General features: G+C 32.1%; 4 protein-coding genes and 1 long non-coding RNA gene across 16 annotated transcripts; 2 read left to right on the plus strand and 3 right to left on the minus strand.

Annotated features, from left to right (window-relative positions):
• Positions 1 to 6: 6 nt before the first annotated feature.
• LOC124957177 lies at positions 7 to 1142 on the minus strand. 2 transcript variants are annotated; one of them, XM_047513993.1, is made up of 2 exons: positions 721 to 1142; positions 7 to 427 (listed from the first exon to the last, which is right to left on the minus strand). In XM_047513993.1, exon 2 carries the CDS (start codon positions 412 to 414, stop codon positions 7 to 9), a length of 408 nt encoding a protein of 135 aa, XP_047369949.1. In that variant the 5' UTR covers positions 415 to 427; positions 721 to 1142. The 2 variants fall into 2 exon arrangements, with proteins under 2 accessions (XP_047369949.1, XP_047369948.1); XM_047513992.1 differs by lacking the exon at positions 721 to 1142 and adding an exon at positions 508 to 711.
• LOC124957166 (SWI/SNF complex subunit SMARCC2) lies at positions 776 to 12174 on the plus strand. 7 transcript variants are annotated; one of them, XM_047513975.1, is made up of 12 exons: positions 821 to 838; positions 958 to 1020; positions 1098 to 1201; positions 1621 to 1740; positions 1864 to 1977; positions 2166 to 2530; positions 2616 to 2840; positions 2946 to 3241; positions 3329 to 3638; positions 3711 to 4462; positions 4627 to 4937; positions 5080 to 6778. In XM_047513975.1, the coding sequence occupies exons 2-12, from the start codon at positions 1011 to 1013 to the stop codon at positions 5419 to 5421; spliced, it is 2949 nt and encodes a 982-aa protein (XP_047369931.1). In that variant the 5' UTR covers positions 821 to 838; positions 958 to 1010; the 3' UTR covers positions 5422 to 6778. The 7 variants fall into 7 exon arrangements, with proteins under 7 accessions (XP_047369927.1, XP_047369928.1, XP_047369929.1 ...); XM_047513971.1 differs by adding an exon at positions 11954 to 12174 and having other exon boundaries at positions 776 to 1201; positions 5080 to 5428; XM_047513972.1 differs by adding an exon at positions 8838 to 10603 and having other exon boundaries at positions 776 to 1201; positions 5080 to 5428.
• LOC124957174 lies at positions 6079 to 8964 on the minus strand. The gene is made up of 4 exons (XM_047513988.1): positions 8155 to 8964; positions 7700 to 8030; positions 6546 to 6751; positions 6079 to 6400 (listed from the first exon to the last, which is right to left on the minus strand). The coding sequence occupies exons 1-4, from the start codon at positions 8655 to 8657 to the stop codon at positions 6169 to 6171; spliced, it is 1272 nt and encodes a 423-aa protein (XP_047369944.1). The 5' UTR covers positions 8658 to 8964; the 3' UTR covers positions 6079 to 6168.
• On the minus strand, positions 9117 to 12551 carry LOC124957169 (protein PTCD3 homolog, mitochondrial). Its single transcript, XM_047513981.1, is given in 11 exon segments — positions 9117 to 9462; positions 9572 to 9787; positions 9868 to 10203; positions 10276 to 10478; positions 10567 to 10835; positions 10837 to 10895; positions 11049 to 11157; positions 11258 to 11514; positions 11614 to 11811; positions 11895 to 12030; positions 12288 to 12551. Coding segments are annotated over 11 exon segments (1971 nt in total). The 5' UTR covers positions 12317 to 12551; the 3' UTR covers positions 9117 to 9303.
• A 4306-nt stretch (positions 12552 to 16857) lies between these two features.
• Positions 16858 to 26666, plus strand: LOC124957178. Of its 5 annotated transcripts, XR_007103468.1 has the most exons (8): positions 16858 to 17072; positions 17321 to 17671; positions 19289 to 19663; positions 20858 to 20982; positions 25012 to 25157; positions 25368 to 25492; positions 25649 to 25764; positions 26283 to 26666. It is a non-coding gene; the product is annotated as an uncharacterized LOC124957178 (long non-coding RNA). The 5 variants fall into 5 exon arrangements; XR_007103467.1 differs by having other exon boundaries at positions 16858 to 17076; positions 25649 to 26666; XR_007103469.1 differs by having other exon boundaries at positions 20858 to 20998; positions 25059 to 25157; positions 25649 to 26666.
• The last annotated feature ends 1189 nt before the right edge of the window (positions 26667 to 27855 follow it).

The following is a 27855-nucleotide window of genomic DNA, read 5'->3' on the forward strand; positions in this document are numbered from 1 at the left end:
TAAGATTCAAAATTCAAGTTTGTTAGCTTCAGGATATACAGGATTTAATTTTGCTAAGGAGCAAAATTTAACATACTTGAATTTAATATTTTCTAATGTCTTTAAAATATCTGTAGTATCGTCGTTATGTTTAGGAAAATGATGAATATTATCTAAAATTTCATTAGCCAATGATATAACCTTTTCATTAGCAGTTTTATTACTATGTAGATACTGCTCTATAACACCACAATAATATCCTAATTGAGCAGCTACTAAACTAGCTCTATGATATCCAAGATGATATCCTTTCAATAATCTGTTTTGACCACTTTCATATCCATCTGTGTAACCAGATTTCTGCGCTTGCTCTTCCGCGAATAATAGATTTTCAAAAACTTGATTAACATCAAAGTCCTCCTTTCTTTCAGACATAATTGCGTCTTATCTGAAAAATAATTAATTAAATCATATAAACATTTCAAATTGTTCTCCCATCGGAAATGATAATTATTTTACATTACATACTTTATATATAAAATATTATATTTTATAATATAATAATAACTGCTCTGTATCTTATAAAAGGTAACATTAACGAGTAGAAAATCTTTTTGCTCATATTACAAATTTAAAAAATATTCAAATCTTAATATTTTAATGTAAAGGTGAAAAGAAAAATGTAAATAATGTTTCAAAGAATTTTAGGTTAGCGGCTTCTTCGCTAATCACCTTACTTACGAATTTCCTGCGCCATCGAAGTACATTGGCCGACATATTTGAACGATCACATTGGCCAATCATATCATCCGAAAATCATCGTTCTTCACGTCGATGTCATATCTGTATTTTTATTTAGGTTATAATTCGAACGTATTATTATAACCACAGGCTTTTCTCATAACCATAGTTACATTTTCATAGTAAAAATAATAATTTTAACGGTTCAATTTTCAACATCAAGAATTAAATTTGTAGGCGTGCTGAGTAATTGAGAAGTGAAGAGATACAACCAACTTCAGAGGCGTGTCATGTTTGCAAGTAACGCGGCGTTATTGTTCGTACTATTCTTGAAGAATTTGTAGGTATAAAATTTATAATCAAAATGCTTGCGTTAGGCCCAAAAAAGGATGGAGGACCCAATGCCAAATTTTTTGATTCTGCGGAAATTCTCGCACAACTTGATGGGGTTAAACAGTGGCTCCTGAAAAATTGCAAAAAGGTATGTACATATAGTTGGCGTCGAATTCATTAGGAAACAATTTATATGTGTCTTACAATGATATTAATATTCTTTTAGTTTTTTTTGTTAATTTATAGTCAAACATGTATTTTGATATTTTATATTTTATTTTTATGTCTTAGATTCCAAACTTATGTACTCTGATGCCATATTTTTCTAATTGTTTCAGTATGCATATGCACATGTGCTAACTTACTCTTTCCATAGTTTCATATGATTAAATTATACTTTCTGCGATTCAAGTTTCAAATCTTAAATTGTTATAATTATATCTTATCATATGATGTTTAATATCGCATAGAATGACTTCATGCGACAAGATTGTACAAATTATATTAACTATCATAAAGTTTTTAAAGTCAATTTTGTACAGTTGTATTTATCAATATTTCTTCCAGTATGTACAAACAGATCCTCCTACTAACAAAACCTTAGCAACTTTAGTGGTACAATTACTTCAATTTCAAGAGGATAATTTAGGAAAAAATGTAACTAAACCACCTATGACAAGACTTCCAGTATGTATAATATATTACTTATTATAATTCAAATTACATATATATATATATATATAAAAGTAACAATATATATATGTATGTATATATACATTGTACAGACAAGGTAATAATTATTTTCTCTAGATGAAATGTTTCTTAGACTTTAAACCTGGAGGAGGTTTGTGTCATATACTTTCCACTGCTTATCGATTTAAACAAGAACAAGGATGGCGGAGATTTGACTTTCCAGTTGGAAAGGTATTATTTTAGATATAAATTTTTATATTTTAAAGTTATTTCTAAATTTTAAAGGTATATATTATTTTACATAAGATACATTTTATATCTGATAGCACAATATAACATTATTTTTTTTTCTTTCTTTCTTTTTCTTTTTTTTTTTTTTTTTTTTTTTTTTTTTTCTTTTTTTAATTATCCCTGTATAGTCAGGATCTCGTATGGATCGTATAGTAGAAATGTTAATGGCAGCAGAGCGTGCTTTAACTCAAAATAGATGTTTGACTATACCAAGCGTTTTTGTAAGAGCTGACGTCGATAAATCAACAGCTACAAAAGTAAAAGAAGCAGTAAGACGACATCAAGGCACAGTTGTTGAAAATGAAGCAGATGCTACACATATTATTTTTCCACCAGTAGATCCAATGGAAGAAGAATGTGCACGACCATGTATGAGACGTGAAAGATCGGTTCTTCTTCATTGGTACTATTTCCCAGATAGTTATGACTCTTGGACTACTCTAGATCTTCCTTGGGAATTTCCTGAAGGAACTCTTAATATTACAAGTACAAGGTAAAATTAATACATCGTTCGTTTATAATTTCATTTATAATTTGACTCAGTTAATTATCTTACAAGACTTAACATATATTTTTAGATCGGTATATAAGGTATCGGCAACTTGGGCGCTTGATTTAGATCAATATAATGAATGGATGAATGAAGAAGATTATGAGGTAGATGATAGTGGACAAAAGAAAGTTCACAAATATAGACTTTTAGTAGAAGATTTGATGGCACAACCTGCTCACCCACCACCGGGAAAAAAGCCAAAAAGAAAAAGATCACCTACTCCCCCACCAAAAGTTGGAAAACGCAAAAGGTTCGTGTTGCATATAATGATTTTGATGAATGCTTATATATTATAAATGGAAAAAGATAGAATTCAAATGTAGCACACTATGATGTTTAAATATAATATGTTCAGTAGCAGGGCTCCATCAAATATACAAAGCACTTCATCAACTTCTTCGGCAGCTACACCAAAAAAATCACGCGGTGGTGGGGACGAAGAAGAAGATCTTACTCAAGGGATGGAAGATCCACCAGCGGAACCACGGATTGTAGAGGTTGTTGCTGCTCCTGCTAATCCACCGGTTACAGGTCAAAGTAGTAATGCAACTACAAGTAGTAGTTTGGCATCAACTGGAAATAAAAAACAAGATAATGAACTACAACCTCTTAAATCCGGCAATATGGCAGATTTGGATGAACCAATGGAAGGTTTGTAAAATAAAATCCTTTTAACGTAATATACTTTGTTCTCTGATATAAATTGTTATATTTGAAAATACAAATCCATTGACTTAGGTGATAAAGGAAGTTCTCAGGGTACTCAAGATAGAGAGGAAAGAGATACAAGCAAAGAAAGAGGAGAAGGAGGTAAAGGAGATGAACCAGAAGATAATGTTACGGAACAGACACATCATATAGTTGTACCTAGTTATTCTGCTTGGTTTGATTATAATTCGATTCATACTATTGAAAAAAGAGCATTATCTGAATTCTTCAATGGCAAAAACAAATCTAAAACACCAGAAATTTATCTTGCATATAGAAATTTTATGATCGATACATATCGATTAAATCCGACGGAATATATCACATCGACAGCATGCAGGTATATTTTCATATAAAATATTTATCAATGATAAATTAAATGCTACGTAATAATATTTGATTATCGTTATAGGCGTAATTTAGCTGGTGACGTTTGTGCGATTATGCGCGTACATGCTTTTCTGGAACAATGGGGTCTTATTAATTATCAAGTAGATGCAGAATCCAGACCAACGCCTATGGGTCCACCCCCAACATCTCATTTTCATGTTTTATCAGACACTCCATCAGGTCTTGCACCAGTTAATCCAAATCCACCAAAAACACCACAACCATCGGCAGCAAAAACGTTGCTTGATCTTGAGAAGAAATCTACTACAGCGCTCGGTGTCGAAGAAAAAGTTTCGGCCAGTGCTATGACAAACTTTGGTTTAAAAATTGATCAGTATTCTAGGAAACCAGCAGTGTTAAAGAACAAACAAGCGGCCGGGGCAACGCGCGATTGGACGGAGCAAGAAACACTTTTATTATTAGAAGGTTTAGAACTTCATAAAGATGATTGGAATAAAGTCTGCGAACACGTTGGTTCTAGAACGCAAGATGAATGCATATTGCATTTCTTACGGTTACCCATAGAAGATCCGTATCTTGAAGAAGGTGGTCCAGAAGGTTTAGGACCTCTTGCATATCAACCGGTACCTTTCTCGAAGGCTGGAAATCCTGTTATGAGTACGGTCGCATTTTTGGCTTCGGTTGTAGATCCTAGAGTGGCAGCTAGTGCAGCAAAAGCTGCTATGGAAGAATTTGCTGCTATTAAAGATCAAGTTCCAGCTGCGTTATTAGATCAACATTTACGAAATGTTCAAGCTAGTGCCAATTCAGAAGGTAATTATGTTATAAATAAAATAACTTATTTCTGTTACAAGAACTCTCTCTCTCTCTCTCTCTCCCTCTCTCTCTCTCTCTCTCTCTCTCTTTCTCTCTCTCTCTCTCTCTCTCTCTCTCTATGAAAGTGATCGATAATAGAAAAGACAATTTTTGATCATTAGGAAAATTTGATCCAGCTGCTGGACTTGCACAATCAGGTATCGCTGGTACTGGACCACCTGAACCACCTGACGATACTACAACACCATCAACAGCTGGTACCCAAGCAACAGCAGTTACTTCTCCTCATTCAACAGGTCCAGCTTCTATAGAGACAAAGAAAGAAGATCCAGAAAAATCAAAGGATTCATCGGACGTAGAACAATCCCCATTGGAGATAACGAAGAAAGAGGACGAATCTAAAGAGAGCGAAGACGATACTAAATCTTCTATTGATGCTGAAGCTATAGAAGCAAAAGAAAAGAAGGATAAGGTAAATTACATTATATATATATATATATATATATATATGATATTATATAATATCAATACGTATGGATAAAAATCAACTAACTAATCGAATTATTTACTCGAATAAAATACTAATTGAAAGATTTTCTTTATAAATAAATTAGGTTGTCAGGGATGCCCAATTACAATCCGCAGCAGCGGCGGCATTAGCTGCTGCTGCCGTGAAAGCGAAACATTTGGCGGCTGTAGAGGAACGCAAAATAAAATCTTTGGTCGCGTTACTGGTTGAAACTCAAATGAAAAAATTAGAAATTAAATTACGTCATTTTGAAGAATTAGAAACAACGATGGAACGCGAACGCGAAGGACTCGAATATCAACTTATTACCGAAAGACAACAATTTCATTTAGAACAATTGAGAGCAGCTGAATTCAGAGCACGACAACAAGCACATCAACGTTTAGCCCAAGAACAACAACAACATACTCCACCTGAGCAGACATAACTCCATCGTGAGTTATTTTTAAATATTAGCGACAAGTCATAATAGCATTAACTCTATGCTGTTATGATTGTTTCAAATATCACTCTGTAGGATAGTAAAAAAAAAAAAAAAAACATAAATTACACTTATATAATTACACATTCTATCACCTTCATTACACCAGACAACAACAGTTTTTAATTCGTTCTAATTATAATATTTTCTTTCATGTTTATTTCTTAATTATTTTACCAAATTTGTATAGATTTTTGTACCTGTATTCATAGTCAAATAGTATATATTCAAAAAGGATTAAAAAAAAAAAAAAAAAAAAAAAAAAAAGAAAAAAAAAAAAAAAAAAAATATCTTAATCTTCTTTTTCTCGGTGAATTATAAATTTATTTTGAAAATTTTTAGATCACAACTATGAATAGAAGCTGCTATTACATCAATTTTATTTTGAAAAGTTGTTTGTTTGAATGAAAAAAAGATATTGTTAACTAAATATCTTATTTTCAAAATCAAATTACTCGTTAGCGCTTGTAAATTTTGCATATATAAATACATACAACACAAATAATCCATTAGTGTCTACATTAAAATCAATCATTGTAAACTATAAAGCCATAAAAATAATAGTAAGCATTTTTAATACTTATAATACTATGAAGTGTTTAATTTTTTTTTTTTTGTATTTTTATTTTTTTTTTTATTTTTTTTTTTTTTTGTATTTTTAAAAATTTTTTTTTTGGTAATTTTACGATCAGTCTATAAAGCATGATTGTGTATTAATTCCAAAACTAAATCAGTCATCAATCGAGCACATTCAGCTCCTGGTGGTGGTGGTCGTGGTGGTGCTCGTGTATTGCGTTCTTCTTTACCAGCTTCTGCTCTTTCATATAAATCTGGAGCTTCATCGCTTGCACATGTACTAATTGGCAAAATATCCAAAGCTAAACCAACACCAAATCGTCCACATCTTCGCATTTCTTTATTCAGTCTAAACAGAAATGAATATAGGAATGATTGTAATGTCTATGTCCGTTTATTATCACATTTTTTTCACATCATTACTTTTTCATGTTGTATATTGAAATATTGCATTTTTTTTTCTTCTTCAACATATTCTTTAATTTTTTACTCACAATTCCCATATAATAGAAGCATTCTTTGGTGGTTGCTCTGGATTAAGTATATGGAGCGATGACATCAAATGAAAATGATAATGTTGAAGCAATTGTGTCATGTATGTCTGTCTAACTTCTCCACTTGTACAGCAGTACAGTAAATTTGCAAGATCAAGAGCAAGTGAACCAACTCGACTTAGTTGAAAGTCAACTAAGTAAATATCCTGAAAAAATTAAAAAATTAAAACATATTATAGAGGATACGATTTATTTTCCTTTTTTTTTTTCTTTCTTTCTTTCTTTCTTTCTTTCTTTCTTTCTTTTTTCCTTTTTTCTTCCACGATAAATTCTAAATTAATAACACACGGAACATAAAAACGATTTTATACATAAAATTGATCTACTTATAATTAAGAAATACCTTTTGTGTATTCCAATGCAAAGTATTTTACTAGTGTAAATAAATTTATTTATAGATAAACATTCATAAAAATAATTAAGAAAATAGTATATTTAAAATAAAAAATAAAAAAAAAAAAAAGAAAACATGAATACCGAATCTTATCCATAAAATATATTAAATATTTTCAATGATAATAAATATATGAAATAATGTCGATATCATATATGTTAGAAAGTTCAAAAGAGAATATTTAAGAATATTTGATATTTACTTATCATATATATATATATATATATATATATATATATATATATATATATATATATATAAATAAATAAATAAATAAAATATTGCATATTTTTAGCGTGAGAAATTATTTGCATCTTGATCAGAGAAATAATTAAGACATATTCTAAAATGTGTTTATTATCATGCGTAATAGTATCTTTCTTTTTTTCTTCTTTCTTCCTTTTTTTTTTTTTTTTTTTTTTATATATGTTCTTTTACATTCTAGATTCCAAAGTCTTATAGGCTGAATGATTAAAGTGAGATCTTTCGTATAAAAATTAATGATAATTATAGGAAATTTTTTAGACTAAAAAAACTTATAAATTTATATAATAAAAATAAATTAAAATAAATATTGTTTTATTTTTTTTATTTCTTTTTCTATTTAAATTAATTATTCAAAGGAGAATAGATACAATATATATTCTACTGATAATGCATGATCTTATATGCTTATTTTATTTGTCAATAGAAAACTTACTTCAGTTTCTGAATCTTGTTGATCTCGAAAAAGGATATTATTAATCCAACAATCACCATGGCAGAATACAGTGAGTGGACCCTGTGCCGCAGCAAGTTCGCTCATTGTACGAAAAAAGACATTGTCATTTAAAAAAGCATTCAACTTTTCCATAATTTCTTCTCTCCTGTGTTCCATACATGCAGGAAGACCATCGGATACCATTCTTATGGCATTATTTGCAGCAGTTTTATAATATTGTCGATACCAATCTTCATTCTCAATACGGAACAGTACTTCTTGTATGCCTTTACCATCATTTGGATTTGATAATTTTAAGAATTCTTCCGGTCTTTGTGAGCATATGAAATAAATAATTAATTAAATAAAATATAAAAATGAAAAGAAAAATAAAAAAATAAAAAGAAAAAGCAATATTTGTACCCTTTATAAGAAATCAGATAGATTAGATTTACCTTGTTTCTCTTAATGTAAGACTAAGTGCATGAAAACCAGCCAGAGCCTTCAATACAAGCTTTAAATGTTCAAATTTGAGACCTTTCCGTCTATCTGCCATTTTAAAACCTCTTTCCCTCAAATCTTCCATTGCTATAAGATCAGCTCTTGCGGCATACACTTTAGCAATGCCATTGAAAACTTTTTTACCATTTAACTGCATCTGATTTAAAGCAGGCCAAACGTATGTATAAAATGCAACTTCATTACGAAATAGCAATTCACTTTTGAAAGCTTCCCTGCGTTCCTTTGATTGAGGCAAAACTTTATAAATTATTGCACGTTCCCAATTATCCCATTCTCCACTTTTCAATTGTTTCTTGCCCTTTGCACGAACACGATATAACATTGACGTATAATTATCTCCTCTTCCTGATCCTGGCTCTTCTTCTACACTATTAATCACCACGTCAGATTCATCTTTCATGATCAATTCACGTATAGACTCTAATGTAAGCCGCATAGTCTTCCTCTCTTATATATTTCTTTAAATTCTTAAAAATATCAAATGCAATAAATAGATCCTCTCTCTCTCTCTCTTTCTCTCTTTATTTCTCTCTAAGTTGGTCGAATGAGACCAGATATGACTGTCTTAGTTTTTAAAGCAGATGAAAGTGTTATGACGTTATGCTGTGTGATGCAGGAAATAGCTATTTGAGTGACAAGGGATTACAGTCTCCCACCATCGTACAATCTAATTCATTAATCGTTCGGGATCGAGACTCAAGGGACAAGGACATTACGATGTACATGTCGATCGTGCATGTGATTTACATTCCTTAGGGGGACAAAGCTACTGAATTATATCAATAACATTCGCTAAAATATATGCAGTTTGTTCATGGAATAAATTTTATATAGTTTAATATACGTCCGACTATTTATAAGCACTAATATTATAGATTATTCATTAAAAGAGAGATTAGACAATATATATTTTTATTATTAATAAATATAAAATCACGGGACACGTATATGATCATTTAACGAATTCATTCTAATATATCTATAGTTACAAGAGAAAATTTTGAAATAGTTAATAGATTTATGGATCAGAGTATAATCCAATAAAAAGGTTACAGACTACTGTTCATTATGTATTTATAGAATTAGTACTGATCAGATAGATCCAATTGAAATACATCATTTCCCACTAAACTGATCAACTTCTTTTTCTCAGCCATAGTAAGTGGAATAACATTATATATTTTTCTAGCCATTAAAGGAGTCTCTTCTAAACCAGATATCATTGCACATTTGATCAAAAGCTGAAAATCAATGAATTATATACAATTTGAATATATATATATGTACAAAGTCTAATGATATATAAAAATTTTATATATATATATATATATATATATATATATATCTTACAAGAGCAACTGATCCATAGCCTTGTGAAATACAAATTTCTAATAGTTGATTGATTTGATCGGCATTTAATATACCCATTACAGATCCTTCACAAGATGTTATAAAAGATAATACTTCTAATGCTTTATCATACCAATTGGCACGTAACAACAGCAAAATTATATCTTTCAATATTACAATATTCCATACAACTTGTCTAATATTTGAGCGTTTTAACTGAAAATAATAAATATTGTTATATAATGCTGATTCAATATATAAAATATCAGAAATAAAGTATAAATAAATTCATTAACCTGTTTATCATCCCAGATATCCAAAGCAAATGTTGCAAATACTTTATGAAGTGGAGATTCACTTTCAATATCACAATCAGAAGCTATATCTAAAGGTATTTTTATTAATTGTTCATTTTGTAACATATTATACATTTTTATTTGGGACATGAGTTTTGGTAAATTTTCCATAATAATTTCTTTCGATTGAAGTTGTAAAATTGTTAAAATGTTTTCCATAATGCTCATTTCTGGTATATAAACATGCATACTTAATTGATAATAAAACTCAAAGAACTTTTCTATCGGTAGCATTTTCAGTTTTAAGTTAACATAGTGTCGATAGTAAATATTCTCCTAAAAATAAATAAAACAAATATTATATAATATATATATATAAATTGAAATTAAAAGTTCTCAAAAACTTACAAAATAAGCATTAGCAAGAAACTTATAATTGTCATCTTTTAAAAGAAGTGCATGCAGTCTATCTCCTATTTTCAAGTTATTTTCTTTTTTAGCTATTTCCATTGCAACAGGAAAGAAGTTAATATCTTTTATATCACGAAATTCAAGGGTCTCCATTTCTAATACATCTAACATATCCTCTAAAATTGTGATGAAAGATTCGCCTAAATGCAAAAATAATAAATATAATTAATTATTAAGAAAAACATTATTTTGTGTAATTTCATATAAATATAACATAAACTCTCTTACTATTTTTATTTTCCAAATAAAGTATATGGCAATACGAGATTAATGATGGTTTTATTTCTAATGATTTAAATATATCCAATAAAGAGTATATAAATTTTGCTGCTATATTATATGATTTCAATGTATAAATTATTTCCAAAGAGGAATTTAATGTGCCTAAATTAGGATGTATGCCATTATCACTCATGTCTTTAAATATTTTTAATATCTCATTTTCAGGTTCTTTCAAAGTTTCTTTCACATATGGTATTATTCTTATTATATGCGTTAACATTTAATGGTATTTTCTTTTCCTTACATTGAACAAATAGCGACCAAGCTTCCCGTATCTGTGAAAAATACTAGATATTAATACCTCTAGTTTTTAAATTTAGAAAAAATATAATATATATGTAATATATATGTAATATATATATATATATATATATATATATATATATATACACATATATATATATATATATTATGAAAAAATATTATACCTGAAAATATTTAGCCTTTCCACATATTAAAGTATTGTACGCAGCAGCAGCTGTTTCAGCATCTTGTGATATTAAGAAATTAAATAGTTTTTCAACTTCTTCTACCTCTCTAAAATTAACAACAATTAATAATATAAAAATACAATAACTCTTTCAAACTTTAATTTATCCAATAAGGAAAATATTAATGCTTCCCTTAGAATACATACTTCCAATTACATTTCTTCGTTTCATATTCAGTAAACATATAAAACCGTTCTTCTTGAAAGGTAAATTGCTTAAGATTTGAACTATTAGAAAAGCATAACAATTCTAAAAGATATTGCTTAGCTTTTATCGACACATTTTCTTCCAATAAGTTATATATTTCTAATGCCTCAACTGTTTTACCTTTTGATATTGTATTTAACAATATTTCTTCTGAAACTTGTTCTTTTTTTGTATATATAACCGGTGGCATAAATTCCTATGAACATTTTATATATATAATGTAATATAAATTTAATTTTATAAACTTACAAAAATATCTATATATAATTTTAATAACAATTAAAATCACATTTACCTCTATAACGGGATCAGCAATATTCTGTTTAAATAAGTCAGCATGTTCTTGATGAACCCACATTCCTGTCTTTCTACCAGATTCAAATGATAATGCATAATGACGTTGAGCATGCTTGGATGTAGGCGTTAAATATGGATCATCATAATATTTATAATGTGGAGTAAAGTAATCTCTGGAGATAGTTCTTTCTAGAACCTATAACAGATATAATAAATATTTTTTTTTACATTTTATCAAGATTAAAAAAAAGATGGAAAAGTATTATAATTTTTACAAACCCTTAAAATATCTGTCGGTCCACGTTCTATTTTATCTGGTATTTTAATGTCAATTGTAGAAGATGCTGTAGAAGATGCTGTAGAAGATGCTGTAGAAGACGAGGATTGCAATCGTCTTATAATTTTACTGGTCACCCTATAAAATATAATAATATTTTTTCAATACAATAAAATAAAACACTATTTACGATAGTAAAATATTGACATGTTAATATGATAACAACAATTGGTGATAATTAAAGTTTTTTCTTTGATAATAATAAAAAAAAATATATATATATTAAGTATAATAAATGTTTGAAAGTCCCTCGAAAATAGATTAAATAAAAATAACTACGTAATATATATATTTGGATACATTCATATGATTTTTCAAAAAACATAACCACATACCGGCATGATGTATTCGTTAAAGCGTTCATTACGTTATTTTTATTATCAAAAACTCAAGCACACAAATGAACTTTTTCGAATATAGATAGGTTATAATTTCAGCACGTTGTAAACTAATTCTTTCACGATATTAAAAGCCTCGATTGGTAATCACATTATCACAACAGCATTGCCATTCATACACCATCAGTTATTTGGTTGCCTATATACAGGCTTAATAATATTAGAATTTCTAAGAAATACAAATATGTAATTTACTTCATTAATCATGGTCATTCGATTATTATAAATCAATTTTACAAATATATAATACATATAATTGTTTGTTCATACATTTAATTCTATCTGTCAAAATACTATGCTTGATCATCGATAATCGTATATATATATATATATATATGTATATATTAAATGTTAAATTAAAAATTTTTAACATATAAACGATGTAATTACGTATAAAATATCAATAAAAAATAAATCAATATAAAATTTCATTTACATTCATTTACATAATATACTATATCGAGAAATATGAAAAGAAAAGATATTACATGTGCTGCACTCTACTTGCAGTTTAAATAAGCGCGCTTTACAATATGGTATCTACGTGTATCAAATCAAGCGCGTTACGGTTCATTAAATAAAAGCAGTTGAAATTAAATCGCGATATTTCTGCGAACGATTAATTTTGATAAATAGAATTTAAAATATTAATTAAGTGTATTATACAAAAACAAAAATATTGTCAATATTTTCGCATTAACGCGAATAGATATAAAAAAATGTATTATATATTTTACTGGTATATATATATATATATATATACACATAGACATATACATGTATACATTTTAAACTATAACGGATTTTGAATACTTCGTCATTTCTGTTACAGTACGTTGCACGCTGTGGCCATTATTGTGACTGTAGTCGAATTATTGTGTTACGTATTAGACAAAAAAAAAAAGAAAAAAAGGTTCTATTATTAATTACGACGTATATTAAAAATATTCTCGTAGATTGAATTAATATTGATACTCATCATCATTTGAAAAACCATCATATAACCATCAATGACGTTATTCGAAAGATTTATTTCTAACGTAATGATAACCATTGGATGGAAGTTTGAAGGAACCATTTTAGGTAAGATGGCAAAAAAAAATGATAACGAATTCTCGAAGTTATCGTTATGTGTGAGAAACTACCGTTAAAAGAAAAAAAAAAAAAAAAAAAAAAAAATACAAAAAAAAACAAAACAACGTCTCGCTTTCAGGTCGTATCATCTTTAATCCCTGAGATCTTTCTGCGCCACCCCTAAATAAAGAGAGAAAGAGAGGAAGAAAGAGAGAGGGAAAAGGCTTCGCAACAGCTGGTAGGTCGCGAGATACAGAGAGATTCGAATTTTTTCGAATTATTTTTCTTTCTTTTCTATTTTCTTTTTTTTTCTTCTTCTTCTTTTTCTTTTGCATATGAATGCTATATATTCCATATGCATGCTGAACCCTTTGCCCTATTGGAAAGAATTGAATAAAGTTTATAAGGAAGGTAAAAAACATCACCACCATGTACACCCCAGTTCTGAGATGGCGTATAAGCGGGGAAAAAGAAGTACGCAGCGATCAAGAACGAGAGAGAAAGAGACAGAGAGACAGAGAGAGAAAGACAGAGAAAGAGAGAGAGAGAGAGAGAGAGAGAGAGAGAAAGAAAATGCATGGGTTCCTACGCCGTGAGAACGTAAGTGTGTGTTACCCAGTAAAGATCTTTCTGCATGTGTGTATGCGCGCGTGCATATCTATGTATGTACGTATATATGTGTATGCGAGAGAGCGCGTAAGCGGATGTACATACGTAGAGAGAGAACGAGGCGCGTTACTCACGTAAGAAGCCAGGTGTTTTATTTCAAACCGTGGGACTCTTTAAAGGGGATGCTTGCGCAGCGCGTTACACGCGTATTCCACCATAGTATATGAATGAAAAACAGGATTCGCGTGATTCTATGGTGGGGCGGAGGTGAGGAGGGACGGAGGGAGGGAGGAGGGGAGACAACCCCACTTCCTCATTCGATCGAACGTAACGTAAACCCCCGTTTCTTCTTACAGGAGAAGAGTGTTCCTTTTGATCAGGTTTTTCTTCGTCGTCTCTTTGTACTTCTCTTTTTTCTCTCCTCTCTCTCTTTCTTTCTGCATATGAGACGAATTAAAATGGCCGGATCTAGGCGTAGGTACAGCGCATATCAAGGAAAAAAAAAGAAAAAAGAACAAGAAAGAAAGAAAGAAAGAAAGAAAGAAAGAAAGAAAGAAGGTATGAGAGGAGTATGCATGGAAAGGACTCCAAGAAAACGAAAGAGAAAGAGAGAGAGAGGGAAGGAAAGAAAAAGAAAGATAGATAGAGAAAAAGAGAGAGAGAGAGAGAGAGAGAGAGAGAGAGAGAAGGAGACAACGGACGGGCACGATCAAGAGGGATCGGTCAGTGAGTAGTAGACAAAGGAGGATGATGTATGTATAGATATATCAAATATATGCTTGTGTGCGTGCATTATGCATATACATATATATATACATATATATGAAGTGTATGGTGTGTACACACAACGCACACACACACATATGTACATATGTATATGTACATATCACTATATATCAAAAGCATTTCTTTTTCACGCCTAAGGCATGCACGGCCGCGCGCAGGAAACCCGAATCTTAGGAGGTACGAGAAGAGCGATCATGTGAATTCGAGGTTCGCGGCGAGAAGAATCCTTCTCTTTCATCTTTTTTGCCCGTTCCCTTCTTTACCTTCCTTCCTTCCTTCCTTCCTTCCTCTTCTTCTTCTTCTCCTTTACCTTCTTTACCTTCCTTCTTTCTTTCTTTCTTTCTTTCTTTCTTTCTCCCTATCCTTCTCTTTTTCACTACTGCAACCGTTTCGTGGAACGGTTACGTATGTGTGTGCGTGTGCGTGTTGTATGAGAGAGAAAGAGAGAGAGAGAGAGAGAGGAAACAAAGAGATGTGCACAGCTTTCTTTCGAATTCGTATGTGATCGTTAATAATGCGAGCGAAAGCATCTTTGTATGTATGGGTTTTAACCCTTCCGCTTAGATTCTAGCAACCCCCTTCTTTGTAATCCTTTCTTCTATCCTATATTCACTCTATCTACACTCGCTTCACTTGTCATTATATATAACCATGTGTCTCTTTCGTTTTTCTTTCTTTTTTTTCTTTTGTTTTCTTTTTTTTCCAGTAGCAACATCAAAACAACATATTTATACGTTGAATAAGTTAACGACGATAGATAAACGTTATCCTCGAAGAGGTTATGTTCAAAATTTTCTCGCGTAATAAGTTCCCTTTTCCTATTAAGGTCAAGGTCACGCGAGGATGAACGTGCAGCAAGCATTCTCCCCTTCGGGAATCTCATACGACACACACATATATATATATATATCATACATACGTAGACACATAGTGCTGCTGTATAAACGCATAGAACGATCTTCTCTATCTACAATCTTGTTTATAATAAATATCTTCTTTATTCCTTGATTGTAATATCTGAATTCGCGTTTTTTTTTTGCAGATGGGAGCGGTATGAGGAAAGAAGGGGAAGAATAAACTTTTCGGAAGATGACGGAATGGAAAGGTAAATGCCAAACAAATAGACCATTTTTGTTTTTTTCTTTTTTTTTTTTTCCATTGAAAATATAATTATCCGTTTATTCGATACACGATAAAAAAATCCAATAATGAAGAACATAACCAATAAACATAAGGAAGTAACGAAAGATAGTTTGTTCGTTTGTTTGTTTGTTTGTTTTTAAGAATGATTAACAGAGTTTATATACATTCGATGGATAAAAAATACCTTTATTGGACGACAATCGATGTGTAAAAAAAAAAAAAAAAAAGAAATAATGTCATACAACAAGCAAAAATTCGATAATAATTATAATTAAGTAATTGGACGATATATATCGAAAAAATTCAGCAGGCCGGGACGAGTGCAATTTGAATTAAAATCCATGTAACAAATAATGCCCACATCCCAGCCTACCGAAAATCTCGTCAGACAATATTTTTCTTTCCTTCCTGTTTTTTTTTCTTCTTCATTCTTCTGCGCCTGCGCAAGAAACAAAAAAGAACGCAGCGTTTATTTTTTTTCCTTCAACTTCTTCAATTCTTCGCATGTAACCTATTATTCGTAATTTTCTTCTATCTGCTGGATTGATTCTTCTTAGAGATGAAATTAATTAAGTTATTCGAGATGTTACAAAGTGCATTCCGATAGGCCGGGACAAGTGCAATATTATATAATTAATGAATGAAACATTGTCACAAATCTCGACCTATCTTCGATGCAAATTTTATATATATATATATATACATATAATACACACACACACACATATATATATATATATATATTTTGTTGTAGTTTACGATTTTTCTTCATTAAAAGCAGGATCCAAAATAAACGTAATACTTTTTTCTTGATGGCAGCCTATGAAGACGGCGATACGACGAACCATTTTAGTTTTGATTTGTGCAATATCCCATATATCCCATGGTCTGTACCGGTTGGCCACGTTCAAGAGAGTGGGGTTACGAATCGACTCAAATTTCGGACATTATAAAACGCGTCGTCTCCTTTCATTCTGAGCTGAACAAAGGAACGATAGATACCCTCCCTACCATACGATATAGAGAGAAAGAGAGAGAGAGAGAGAAAGACAGAGAGACAGAGAGAGAGACAGAGAGAGAGAGAGAGACCCTACCATCTTTCGTCAAAACGTAGGTAAAAAAGTTTCGTAGGATTTTCATGTAAATTTTTTATTTCACTTGTTTTCAACGCGCGTTTTAAATAAAAAAGAATTAAAAAAAAAAATCACGAATAAAAAAAAAAAGACTAAGTGATCATCAATCTCGTCGAACTACTATCTTTATTTGTTGTTCGAATATTAATCGATATTATTTTTGGGCACGACATAAATTATTATAAATGCCAAAACGAAACTATCTTAGGTATATTATATTTTCAGGAATTGACGACCGCGTGAGAGAGGACTTCAGCTTAAAAAGGGGAAGTATACATGAGTATTCTTCGAATTTTTTTGTGGTTACCCAATGAAAAGAAATCTACGAAACAATTTGCCGGGGCTCTTGTAAAAGTTCTGCTAGAGTCGTCGACAACTACTACTACTACTACTGCTGCTGCTGCTGCTACTACTACTATTACTACTACTACTACACTACTACACACAACACAACGACGACGACCGACGACGTGGACTATGGAACAACACCGACCGACAGAGCCCTCCAATTTTGTAGGTTCGCGCGTTCTCGTCGACAGAAAATGTGCATCGAGCACCCCACCAAAGTGTTTCCTGGTATATATGTGTTCCTGTATATATGTTGTATATAATATATATGTATATGTGTGTGTGCGTATGTGTATGCGTGTGCGTGTACGGACGTGCGCGCGGGACGAGACCCTACGATTTGGCCTTGGCGGTTAGTCTCCAAATCGAAGAGCCCTTTCGCTGTGTTTTATGTATGTATGTATGTATGTATGTTTGCATGTACGTATGTATGTATGTATGTTGCATGTACGTATGTATGTATGTATGTATGTTGCATGTACGTATGTATGTATGTATGTATGTTGCATGTACGTATGTATGTATGTTTGCATGTCGTATGTATGTATGTATGTATGTATGTTGCATATCGTATGTATGCATGAATGTATGTACGTAACAACGAATTATGAGGATTGATTATTATTTCTCTCTTGATGAACGAATATTACTTTTCTCGAATGAGAACGGATTCCACGTGTTAATTTCTCCAAAACTATTTTGATTTGAAATTAATCCATCTATTTTACTAGATCAATCTTTGTTTTTATTTTTGTTTTATCTTTGGAAAGTTACTTAAGGAGAAAAAAAAAAATGACTATCTTCAGTCTATACCTTTATACTTATGATCTATCGTTATATTTTTATTATAGTTTTGTGATTCATTGTATATTGTTTTCGAGTAAACGCGAAGAGAAGAAATAGTACGGGGGGGGGGGGGGGGGATTATCATCGATAATGTTCGAACGACGCGCGCGTTGTGTAAGAAGAAGACGATGACGATGCTGATAACGACGACGACGACGTCGATGACGATAACGACGACGACGACGTCGACGTCGACGCAATGACTACTTGATGAAAAAGAAAGATAAGAAGAGAATGACTGAATGAGTGGGAGAGAAAGAGAGAGTGGGGGAGAGAGAGTGAGAGAGAGAGAGAGAGAAAGAGAGAGAGAGAGAGGAGCCACATCCTCACAAGAACGCATAATTTAGAGAAGATGATCACGACACGTTTCTAATGTTCAACGAATAAAAAAAAACAATAAGCACCGAATAATAATAATAATAATAATAATAATAATAATAATAATAATAATAATAATAATAATAATGATAACAATAATAATTAATATCTCGAATGAAATTTTCTAATCGCGAATTAAAAAAAAAGAAGAAAAAAAAGGTTACATTATTACGAATATTATTTTACAAGAACGATTATATCGCGTTAGATATATAGATATATAACAAATATACATATATATATATATATATGTAAATATATATATATATATATATGTATATATATACATACACCAATCGAAATCTCGACAAAAATTATCGAACTTTTCGTATAACCCGATCCTCTTGAAGAAATTCCCTCGTGGACCAACACGTTTACCTTCTCCTCCTCTTCATCCTCGTCGTTGTCCTCCTCGTGGTTTTTTCTCTCTCATTCATATGTGTATGTGTGAGTGAGTGAGAGAGAGAGAGAGAGATAGAGAGAGACATGAGGAGAAGATATTTATTCAACTGTTTTCCTTTGCCGTGATCTTTTCTCGCTCGTTCGCTCTTTCTTCTTCTTTATCTTCACAATAATATACAACGCACAAAACACAACTAATTTAGCCGGTACTCCTTTCAGAACAACGATGTCTCCAAGAAGAAGACGTAGTAGTAAAGTAAAGTAGACGGTAGTGGCGGCAGTGGCAGTGTGGCAGTGGCGGCACGACAACAGCACGTATTCTTCGATTCTCTGATAATTCTTGCCAGAAAATATATAAACTGCTAGAGAAATCCTGACTTGAAGAAGATGACGATGATGATGATGATGATGATGATGATGATGATGATGATGATGATGATGAAGTTGAAGTTGATAATGATGATTACTATGACGATGAGATGAAGATTATGATGAAGAAGAAGTGAGGATGCAAACGACGCTTCGCGTAGGACGTTCTCGAGCAAACTGCTGCTCGTGGCCAGGTGTTCCGCCTCTTTATTCCTTTTGGCTGCCGTGAGTACATGAAAGCCCCTGGCTATATAGGTACCCGCAGGCTTCTCGGTGGTGGGGAGCTTATTCTTATTTAACAGAGCAACGACGAAGCAGGAGAAGCAGGAGCTGCAGCAGCAACAGCAACAACAACACAACAGCAACAGCAGGATCAGCAGCAATACACACATACACAAACACATACATACACAGAAAGAGAGAGAGAGAGAGAGACTTCAAATCCTCCCCCTTTCCACCATTTCGTCCCTTTTCTCGTCTTCTCTCTCTTTCTCTTTCTGTTGGATTTCTTCGTCTATCCATCCGGTGTCCCTTTCTCTCTCTCTTTCTCTTTCTCTTTCTCTTTCTGTCTTTTTTCTTCCTTTCGATCCCCCTCTTACTTCATCTACTTGCTTTCCTTTTGGTTTACCCCACTACCCCTCTCTTTTTCCTCTCCTTAGCCGATACTCCTTTGTCGTGTACCGATCCGCCATCGAGGAGCCCGCCAAAATTGTATCAGCTGTCCTGGATTTTCTACTACCCACCTTTCAAGACTCAACTATATACACCATTTTTGTTCGTTTGTTCGTTCGTTCGTTCGTTCGTTCGTTGGTTGGTTGGTTGGTTGGTTGGTTTGGTTTGGTTTGGTTTAGTTGGTCTTTTACATCCTTCTTCACCGTGTAACTGACGATGAAGACGTTGCAAAAAAAAAAAAGAACTAACCATCTCTCTCTTTCTTCTCTTTTTTTGTCTCTTTCTCTCTTTCTCGATTTGATTTATTATGATTTAAAACTAACAATACCACGTTATTAAAAATTCCTCTTTCCTTTTTAAACTGTCCGTTTTTTTCTCTCTCTCTCTTTCCTCTTTCTTTTTTCCTTTTTTACTTCAACCGATTACTTGCACCATTGTCATTTAAAAAAAAAAAATCTTCTTTTTTTACTATCTCTTCTTTCCCAGATACATACACTAATGTGCCGTTGTAAATAAATCTTTATGATTAATTAGAAATTTTCTAAGTAATTTCAAGACGATATCAATGTGCAATAAATTTTATTGCTAAAAAATGTTATTCATTGATAACGGTGTTCATTAGAAAAATCATAGTTATATGGAAAAATGATATGTAGAAATATATATTCTAGAAATATTATATATATATATATATATTTATTTATTTATTTATGTGTTATATATCATAAACTAGGTTCTCGTTTGCAGATAACAACACGGTTGCTTTCAAGGACTATTCATCCGGTCGTTTCTTTCCTTCACCTGGGACAGCTGGAACTTAGGACGACCACGTGCTTCTCTCTCGGCTTCAACGAGCAATCCCAGCATAGCAGGTTGCAACGGTTTATCGTAGGCATTAATCGTATCGTCGATTAAAGAGGAATCAACATAAATTCATTCATAATATTTTAATATACTCCTATAAACGGATACACATTTTATTACATCAATGATTTATTAACTATCTATTATAAGATAAATCCTAATCATTGAAAGAATTAATTAGAAATATATGATATTTTTCAGATTATTTCATCTTACAGTATCATGGACAAAGTAAAAATGTTGTTGTTGTTGTTGTTGTTGGTACGATAGTTCGTTATTATCCTTAATGACAACAAACAAAATCTATTTTCTTTTTTTTTTTTTTCCTTTCTTCTTTTTTTTATCATTATTATAAATTGAAAATGATATTTCCATGATCTACATTATTTCTATACAATTTTCCTTGTTAAATGATTTATTTTAAACGACGTTACTATTTAATCACGATGATTGATTATTCTTCTCGTCGTGTCCCCTCTTATTAATTCACAAGCTCTTACAGTATATGATGCAATTGATAGCATATTCACACGTAACTATACATAATATGTATGTATATATGAATCGACGATTATAAAAAAGTGATATCTAAGGAAATATATTTTTTTTATAATTTTGCAATATTATGGACGAACGTGAGTTTATTCGTTGTTCGTAAAAAATTTTCATTTTTCTTCTTTTTTGAAACGAAAAGTACAGAGAAAAAGAGTAAGCAGATATATTTGATCTTGAAAAAAGAAAAGATAAAAATTCTCTTTTATCGTAATCTTAAAAATATCAATCGCAATTTAAAAAATATAATAATAAGTTATATATAGTACGTTTTGTGCGTGACAAAATAATACGTATATCTTTTAATGTCCGAAACGACATACATAGATCATTTTCGACGTAATCATCGGATTAAAATATTGACGAATAAATAATATCATTGAGAAGATTAATGCTCAATATAGAAATTTCTTAAAAATGAGGAAGGAAGCGTTGGAAAATGAATAGTCAGTTAATCGTTCTTCTTGGATCATGTCGGATCAATTTTATACGTTAAATTTTTATACTTATATTTTTTTCAATTGAGAAGGACAAAAATTATTAAAAATCATATAACAACAACACAACAACAACAACAACAACAACAATTATGTAATTTGTTACATCTCAAGGTTTTCTTGCTACACATAATACATATATATATATATATACACCATACATATATATACATATTAGATATGTATAATACGCATGTACGTATGTAATACATATATATGTGTGTGTGTGTGTGTTAAGAGTCGGAACAAAGAGAAATCCGATAGGAGAAAAAGAGCAAGGGCAGCGCTCACAGAGTAGTTTATCGGGGCAGCAAAATGTGTGTACTACCTACTGCGTTTTTCCTTTGTCACACGCGGAAGCGTGCCCGCGAGAGCGAGAGCGTGAACGCGCGCGCGTACCTCAGCGCTCGATCGGTGTACAGTAGAGTGAAGTGGGGTGGGGAAAGAAAATGAAGAAAAGGGATGATTGAGAACCACTTGTAGGAGGACAGCTGCACTCTGAGCGCATCTGCTGTCGGTTGCGCGGGCACGCGCTTATATATATATATATATATGTATACATATATACTTGTGTATATATACTTACATGTATGTCGACATAGAGAAAGATAGATAGAGATAGATTTAGATAGATAGATAGATAAATAGAGAGATAGAGAGAGAAAGATAGAAGAGATCCAACTAATACATACAGACGCATTTACAAGAATATGTATGTGCACCATGGGCACAGGCAAGAGAAGTCCTCTCTCTCTCTCTCTCTCTCTCGCTCATCGTTCCTTATTTCCACTATTCCTTCTTTCCTGTCTCTACTTTTTATTGTTCATCTCGTTCTTTCCCTTTTATCCCCTTTGATCTCTCCTTTTCCACCATTTGCTTCCTCTCCCCTTTCTCTCTCTCTCTCTCTCTCTCTCTCTCTCTCTCTCTCTGCTTCTTCCCCTTCATCCCTTTCTCTTTCTCTTTCTCTCTTTACAACACCAGCCGTTTACCGAGGCTAACAGTTGCCCCTGAATTTCTTTTCCAGATTGTACTCGAGTCCTCTTCTTTTCCATTCTCGCGAGGGGTTGACCTTCTCCTTCTTGTTCCCTCTGTAATATCTCACCCTTAACGCAGAGAGAACTTTGGATTTGGAATAACGACGAGTGTCAGGGACGAGCAAACGTGTGTTAGCTCGCTCGTTCGTTCGTTCGTTCGTTCGTTCGCATGCATGTATGTATGAGTACATATCTCTTCGATAGAGGAAGAGTTTTTGACTGTGGGATATTTGCAAAAAAGAGAGAGAGATCTTTTCTTCTCATAGGATATTTTGAAGGTCTCTCTTTCTCTTTCACCTACTCTAGTATATACTAGTATACCATATCAAGTATACCATCTAACTTTTCTACTTACTTTAATTTCTTATATGTATGTATGTATGTATGTATGTATGTATGTATGTATGTATGTATCTATGTATGTATGTATATAGATGCCAGCAGGACATTGCCGATCATGTGTAGTAAAACGTTTGCAGCTTGCCCTAACCAACGGCCTATATGTAGGACCGTCACCCCAACAAGGAACATTTTTCTTTGTTCGACATCGTCCGTCCGTAAGGATTTTCACCGACCATGAGAGACCATGAGAAAAAGAGAGAAAGAAAGAGAGAGAGAGAAAGAGAGAAAGAGAGGTTCCAGAGAGCAAGAGGACCATTCGTTTTTCCAAGAAACGTTCAGATCTTACCTACCCCTTAGCTTTTTTCCATCTGTTCTGTTCTGTTCTTTTCTTTTCTACCTCTCCTTTTCCGGACCGTGCACTACCAAAATGCACTTTATCTCTTTTCTCTTCTTTTCTTTCTTTCTTTCTTTCTTTCTTTTTTTTCCTTCTTCTTCTTTTTTTCCCCTCCTTTTTTTTTTTTCTTTTTCCTTTTTCCTCTTTTTTCTTTTCTTTTTCTTTCTCTCTCAATCTCATTCTCTCGTCATATCCGCCACTAAGTTTCAAACGGTTTTTGGTCCCTCCTCTATACCTGCTTTTTCGTTGTGTTAAGGACTACTCGTCAACAAACCACTCTCCCATCCCCTTCCCTTCTAACCCCTCCCATCTCCTTCCCGCTCCTTAACGTGCTCCCACCGAAATTGTACCGGTCTCTTGGTTTAGCTCCTCAGCATTTACCTACGCAATATTATTTTCCTTTCATACGAATACCATTCTCTACGTACCATCCTAGATTTTCTATTACAAAGAAATAGAATCAATACTTTTTTCCGAAATATTTTAAAGACGAACATTTTATTTTACTAAGGATAAACGTTTTACTTACTCCCCCTCATCTGGTAAAAGAACACCCTCCCCTACTACTCCTTCTCATCCCGCTCATAGTTGATTTTTATTCATGAGATATAACGCGCGTTATTTATATTCACTTTATCCTTCGTATCTTTTTACCGTGATTTTTTTTTTTTTTTTTTTTTTTTTTTTTTTTTTTTTTTTTTTTTTTTTTATTATTATTCGCATAATTTATTCGTTAATACATGACACCGTATATGCGTACGATGCGCATGCAAGCGAACAAGCTAAAAATTATTTGTTATCTCTCGTTTAATTAATTACTTACACAGGTACGTAGCTAAATGATCGATCGAAAAGTGAGAAAAGAAAGAAGAAGAAAAAAAAAAATGTTGCACATTAGGAGATTCGATTATTTTTCGTTTGATTAATTTTCGAGCAATCGAATTAAATTATTTCCTTTATCGTAAAATCAAACAGAAGCAAGACGATGTTATTTTCTTCACTTTTTAATTAAAAGGAATCGAGAAATGCGTATGCGGTATAACACAATGCCATTTTGATTGACATTATGCATATACACACCTGCCTTCATTATACGTAATATATATATATAATATATATTGTATATGTACACAATACATATATATTCTTTGTATTATTTAATTTATTTTTTCGAAAACTTATTAAAAAATCTTATAATGTGCATCGAAATTTTTATAGGTAGCCTTTTGTAACGTCAAGACAAATGCACCGTATGGGTTTTACAGATCGTAGAGAAGCCCCAGATGGCAAGCGCCGCGTCCGATCTTCTGTTTAAAATTTGAACCCGCTGGTACGCGCTCGTTTTCCTTAACACCACCTGCTCGGTACGTATAAGATTGGAAACCATTTCCTATATAATACGATTTTAACTCTGTAACGATTCCATTTGTCTTCCTATATGTTTTGATATATATATTAAAAAATCAATTGATTACGTTTGTAAATTTTCCTTTTTATTTTCTTCTCTATTTTTTTCTCTATTTTCTTTTCTATTTTTCATTATTTTTATTTCTTTATTTTCCTTTTTTTTTCAGCACTCGACCGTCCTCGCAATTTATTAATGATTCATGAAAATATTAAAGTAAACGTTATTATATATGTACGACAATGATCGATGAACATAACAACGTTAGAAACAAAAAGAATTCGAAAGTAAATGGTAAGGTTTATTTGAGAACAAACAAATAATTCTGTTCAATGGAATAATCGAATAAATAATGGATAATAGATACGTAGTGCATGATTTTGAAATAATTTCCATTAAACGTAATATTTATGGAAAATAAAAGGTCGTTCTATACTAGCAACGTTATAGTTTTAGGGACAAGTTTGAAAAGATCTTTGTTCGTCAAGGTAATGGGTCTGCTATGGAAGCGTATAAATGCTCAGTGTGCGAGCACTGTGTTCTGTACGGATAGCCGGAAGTTGAATGTACGTAATGTTTCTGGGCGCGCCTGCTAAAGCTATTTTTCGCTTCACTGGCAAATAAAAACAATATAATGATTGAGCATAACTTGATGCGCATACTTAAAAGATCTCATACTTTTTCTATGACTTCTAACTTAAATTATTATTTCTCAAATATTTCATATTATATTGTTAATAGATATATAACGCTTATACATATATATATATATATATATATGTATGTATAAATGTATATAACAATAGGATCATTAAATTGGAAGCTTGAATCATGTTTGTTGTATCTCGACAAACATGTATTTGACATTTTGAATTTTGTTACATCCTAGGTATAATCTGTATTATCGACCATAGATATGCTTGTTTTTAAATAGAATTTTACATCTTCAATTTATCGACAATATATAAAATTACTATACCGATGAGATATTTAATTTTTATTATATCGAAGGTATTTTCGATTTCTATTTTATCGAAAGGTATTTTTGATATTTATTTTATCGACGGAACTATTTTATCGATAGATGGCACTCTGCGGACACTCGAGATCTTCCCTGTCGATAATTCCATTATTTTAAACAAGAATCATTGTTCCAACTATGATATGGTAATGCATTTCAATAATTAAGAATATATGACAATAATAAAGAATATAGAATTTTTCATTGATCTAAGAAATTAATTTACAATTTTATGTAATCAATTTATTTACAGAAATATGATTAATCTAAGTACTTTAACGTTTTGTTCGAATTAGGAAAAAATATTGAAAAATGCATTAAAATATGCAGCCATTTGCCCGGTAGTACTTATGTTATATAATTACCATATAAAGTACGATATATCAGAAGTACTATCGACCCCTGTCTCACCACGTGGAGGTTGCTGCATGTGGAGACCCACGGGGCTAACGGTGACTCTACTCTAAAATCCGCGTTCCGCGATACCGATCCGCGATAACCTTTCCGCTTCAATGCAATAGCTTCTTAACTAACAGGGTATGCGTAGCTTAGCTACAACACACCTCTTACAGATAGCTCCACCAATTGCACCGTCCGCTTCAGACATAACGGATTATTAAGCACATCTGAATTCGTGCTTTCCGAATTTCGAACAAACAAAGCGCACTCCTTAGAAATACTAATCGCGTCGCGACACCCACGTGTGTGTTATAATTACGTAGATTCTACTGTTAAGCCGAAATTCGCGAAGTACCCCCCTCGAAATATCGAAAAAATCAAACGAAGTCCACGGTAGGACCTTTAATCGCGCCCGAACACCCACGCGTGTGTTAGAAAAACGATGATTCTACTCTACAATTCGCGTTTTCGATTCGAACAATCAAACGTAATATAATCGCGCCCGAGAACACCCACGCCTGTGCCCGCCGACACGCGCGCCAGTGTTCTTCCTATCCTTCCCGTATTCGCGCGTAAAAATCGATGATGAATCCAGGCATGGCGACGAATCATCCGGCGGCAGATGAACCTATCCCTCGATGATCTATACTGTAAAAGAAAAAGTTAAAGAGAAAATAAAAGAACAAAAAAATATATAAAACAAAATAATATATGTATACATATATATAAAATACACATAGAAAATAAATATATATAAATAGATAAGAGAGCTAGGAAAAGAAACGAAAAGAGAAGCAGCATGCACCATTCCATGGGTCCTACCTAAAGTTAATAAATCATAATTAATAAAAATATATTAAAAACATAATTAGAAACATAAACACATAATTAAACACATAATCAAATACATAATTAGAATGAAATCAACATAAATAAAGTATTAAGAATACATAATTAAAAGAAATAACATTAATTAAAATAATTAAAAATGAACAAATATGAGGTAGAAACGAGAGCCGGAGAAAGAAAGAGAGCCCCAAAAGAGAAGAATAGAGCAGCCCCAAAAAAAATAAGATAAGAAAACCGTTCTATATGATGCTGAGACAGCAACCCGCACAGAAGCCCTCGCCCACAGGCCCCACCCATGGGTCCCACCCGAAATATATAAAGGATTATTAGTGAGAATAAATAAGAATAAATAGAAATGACAACGGACATAAAATTGTGATAGATAAAT

This window comes from Vespa velutina, chromosome 24 (genome assembly GCF_912470025.1).
Source record: "Vespa velutina chromosome 24, iVesVel2.1, whole genome shotgun sequence".
Taxonomy (NCBI): domain Eukaryota; kingdom Metazoa; phylum Arthropoda; class Insecta; order Hymenoptera; family Vespidae; genus Vespa; species Vespa velutina.

Bases quoted from the DNA above. Each gene is read 5' to 3' on its own strand.
- LOC124957174 (XM_047513988.1), bottom strand. From the start codon at position 8,657: ATGCGGCTTACATTAGAGTCTATACGTGAATTGATCATGAAAGATGAA. The intron at 6,752-7,699 runs GTAAGTTTTCTA...TAATTTTTTCAG, and splicing joins AACAAGATTCAGAAACTGAA to GATATTTACTTAGTTGACTT. The intron at 6,401-6,545 runs GTGAGTAAAAAA...ATTTCTGTTTAG, and splicing joins GCTTCTATTATATGGGAATT to ACTGAATAAAGAAATGCGAA.
- LOC124957166 (XM_047513971.1), top strand. From the start codon at position 1,085: ATGCTTGCGTTAGGCCCAAAAAAGGATGGAGGACCCAATGCCAAATTT. The intron at 2,841-2,945 runs GTTCGTGTTGCA...TAATATGTTCAG, and splicing joins AAAGTTGGAAAACGCAAAAG to TAGCAGGGCTCCATCAAATA. The intron at 4,938-5,079 runs GTAAATTACATT...TAAATAAATTAG, and splicing joins CAAAAGAAAAGAAGGATAAG to GTTGTCAGGGATGCCCAATT.
- LOC124957177 (XM_047513993.1), bottom strand. From the start codon at position 414: ATGTCTGAAAGAAAGGAGGACTTTGATGTTAATCAAGTTTTTGAAAAT.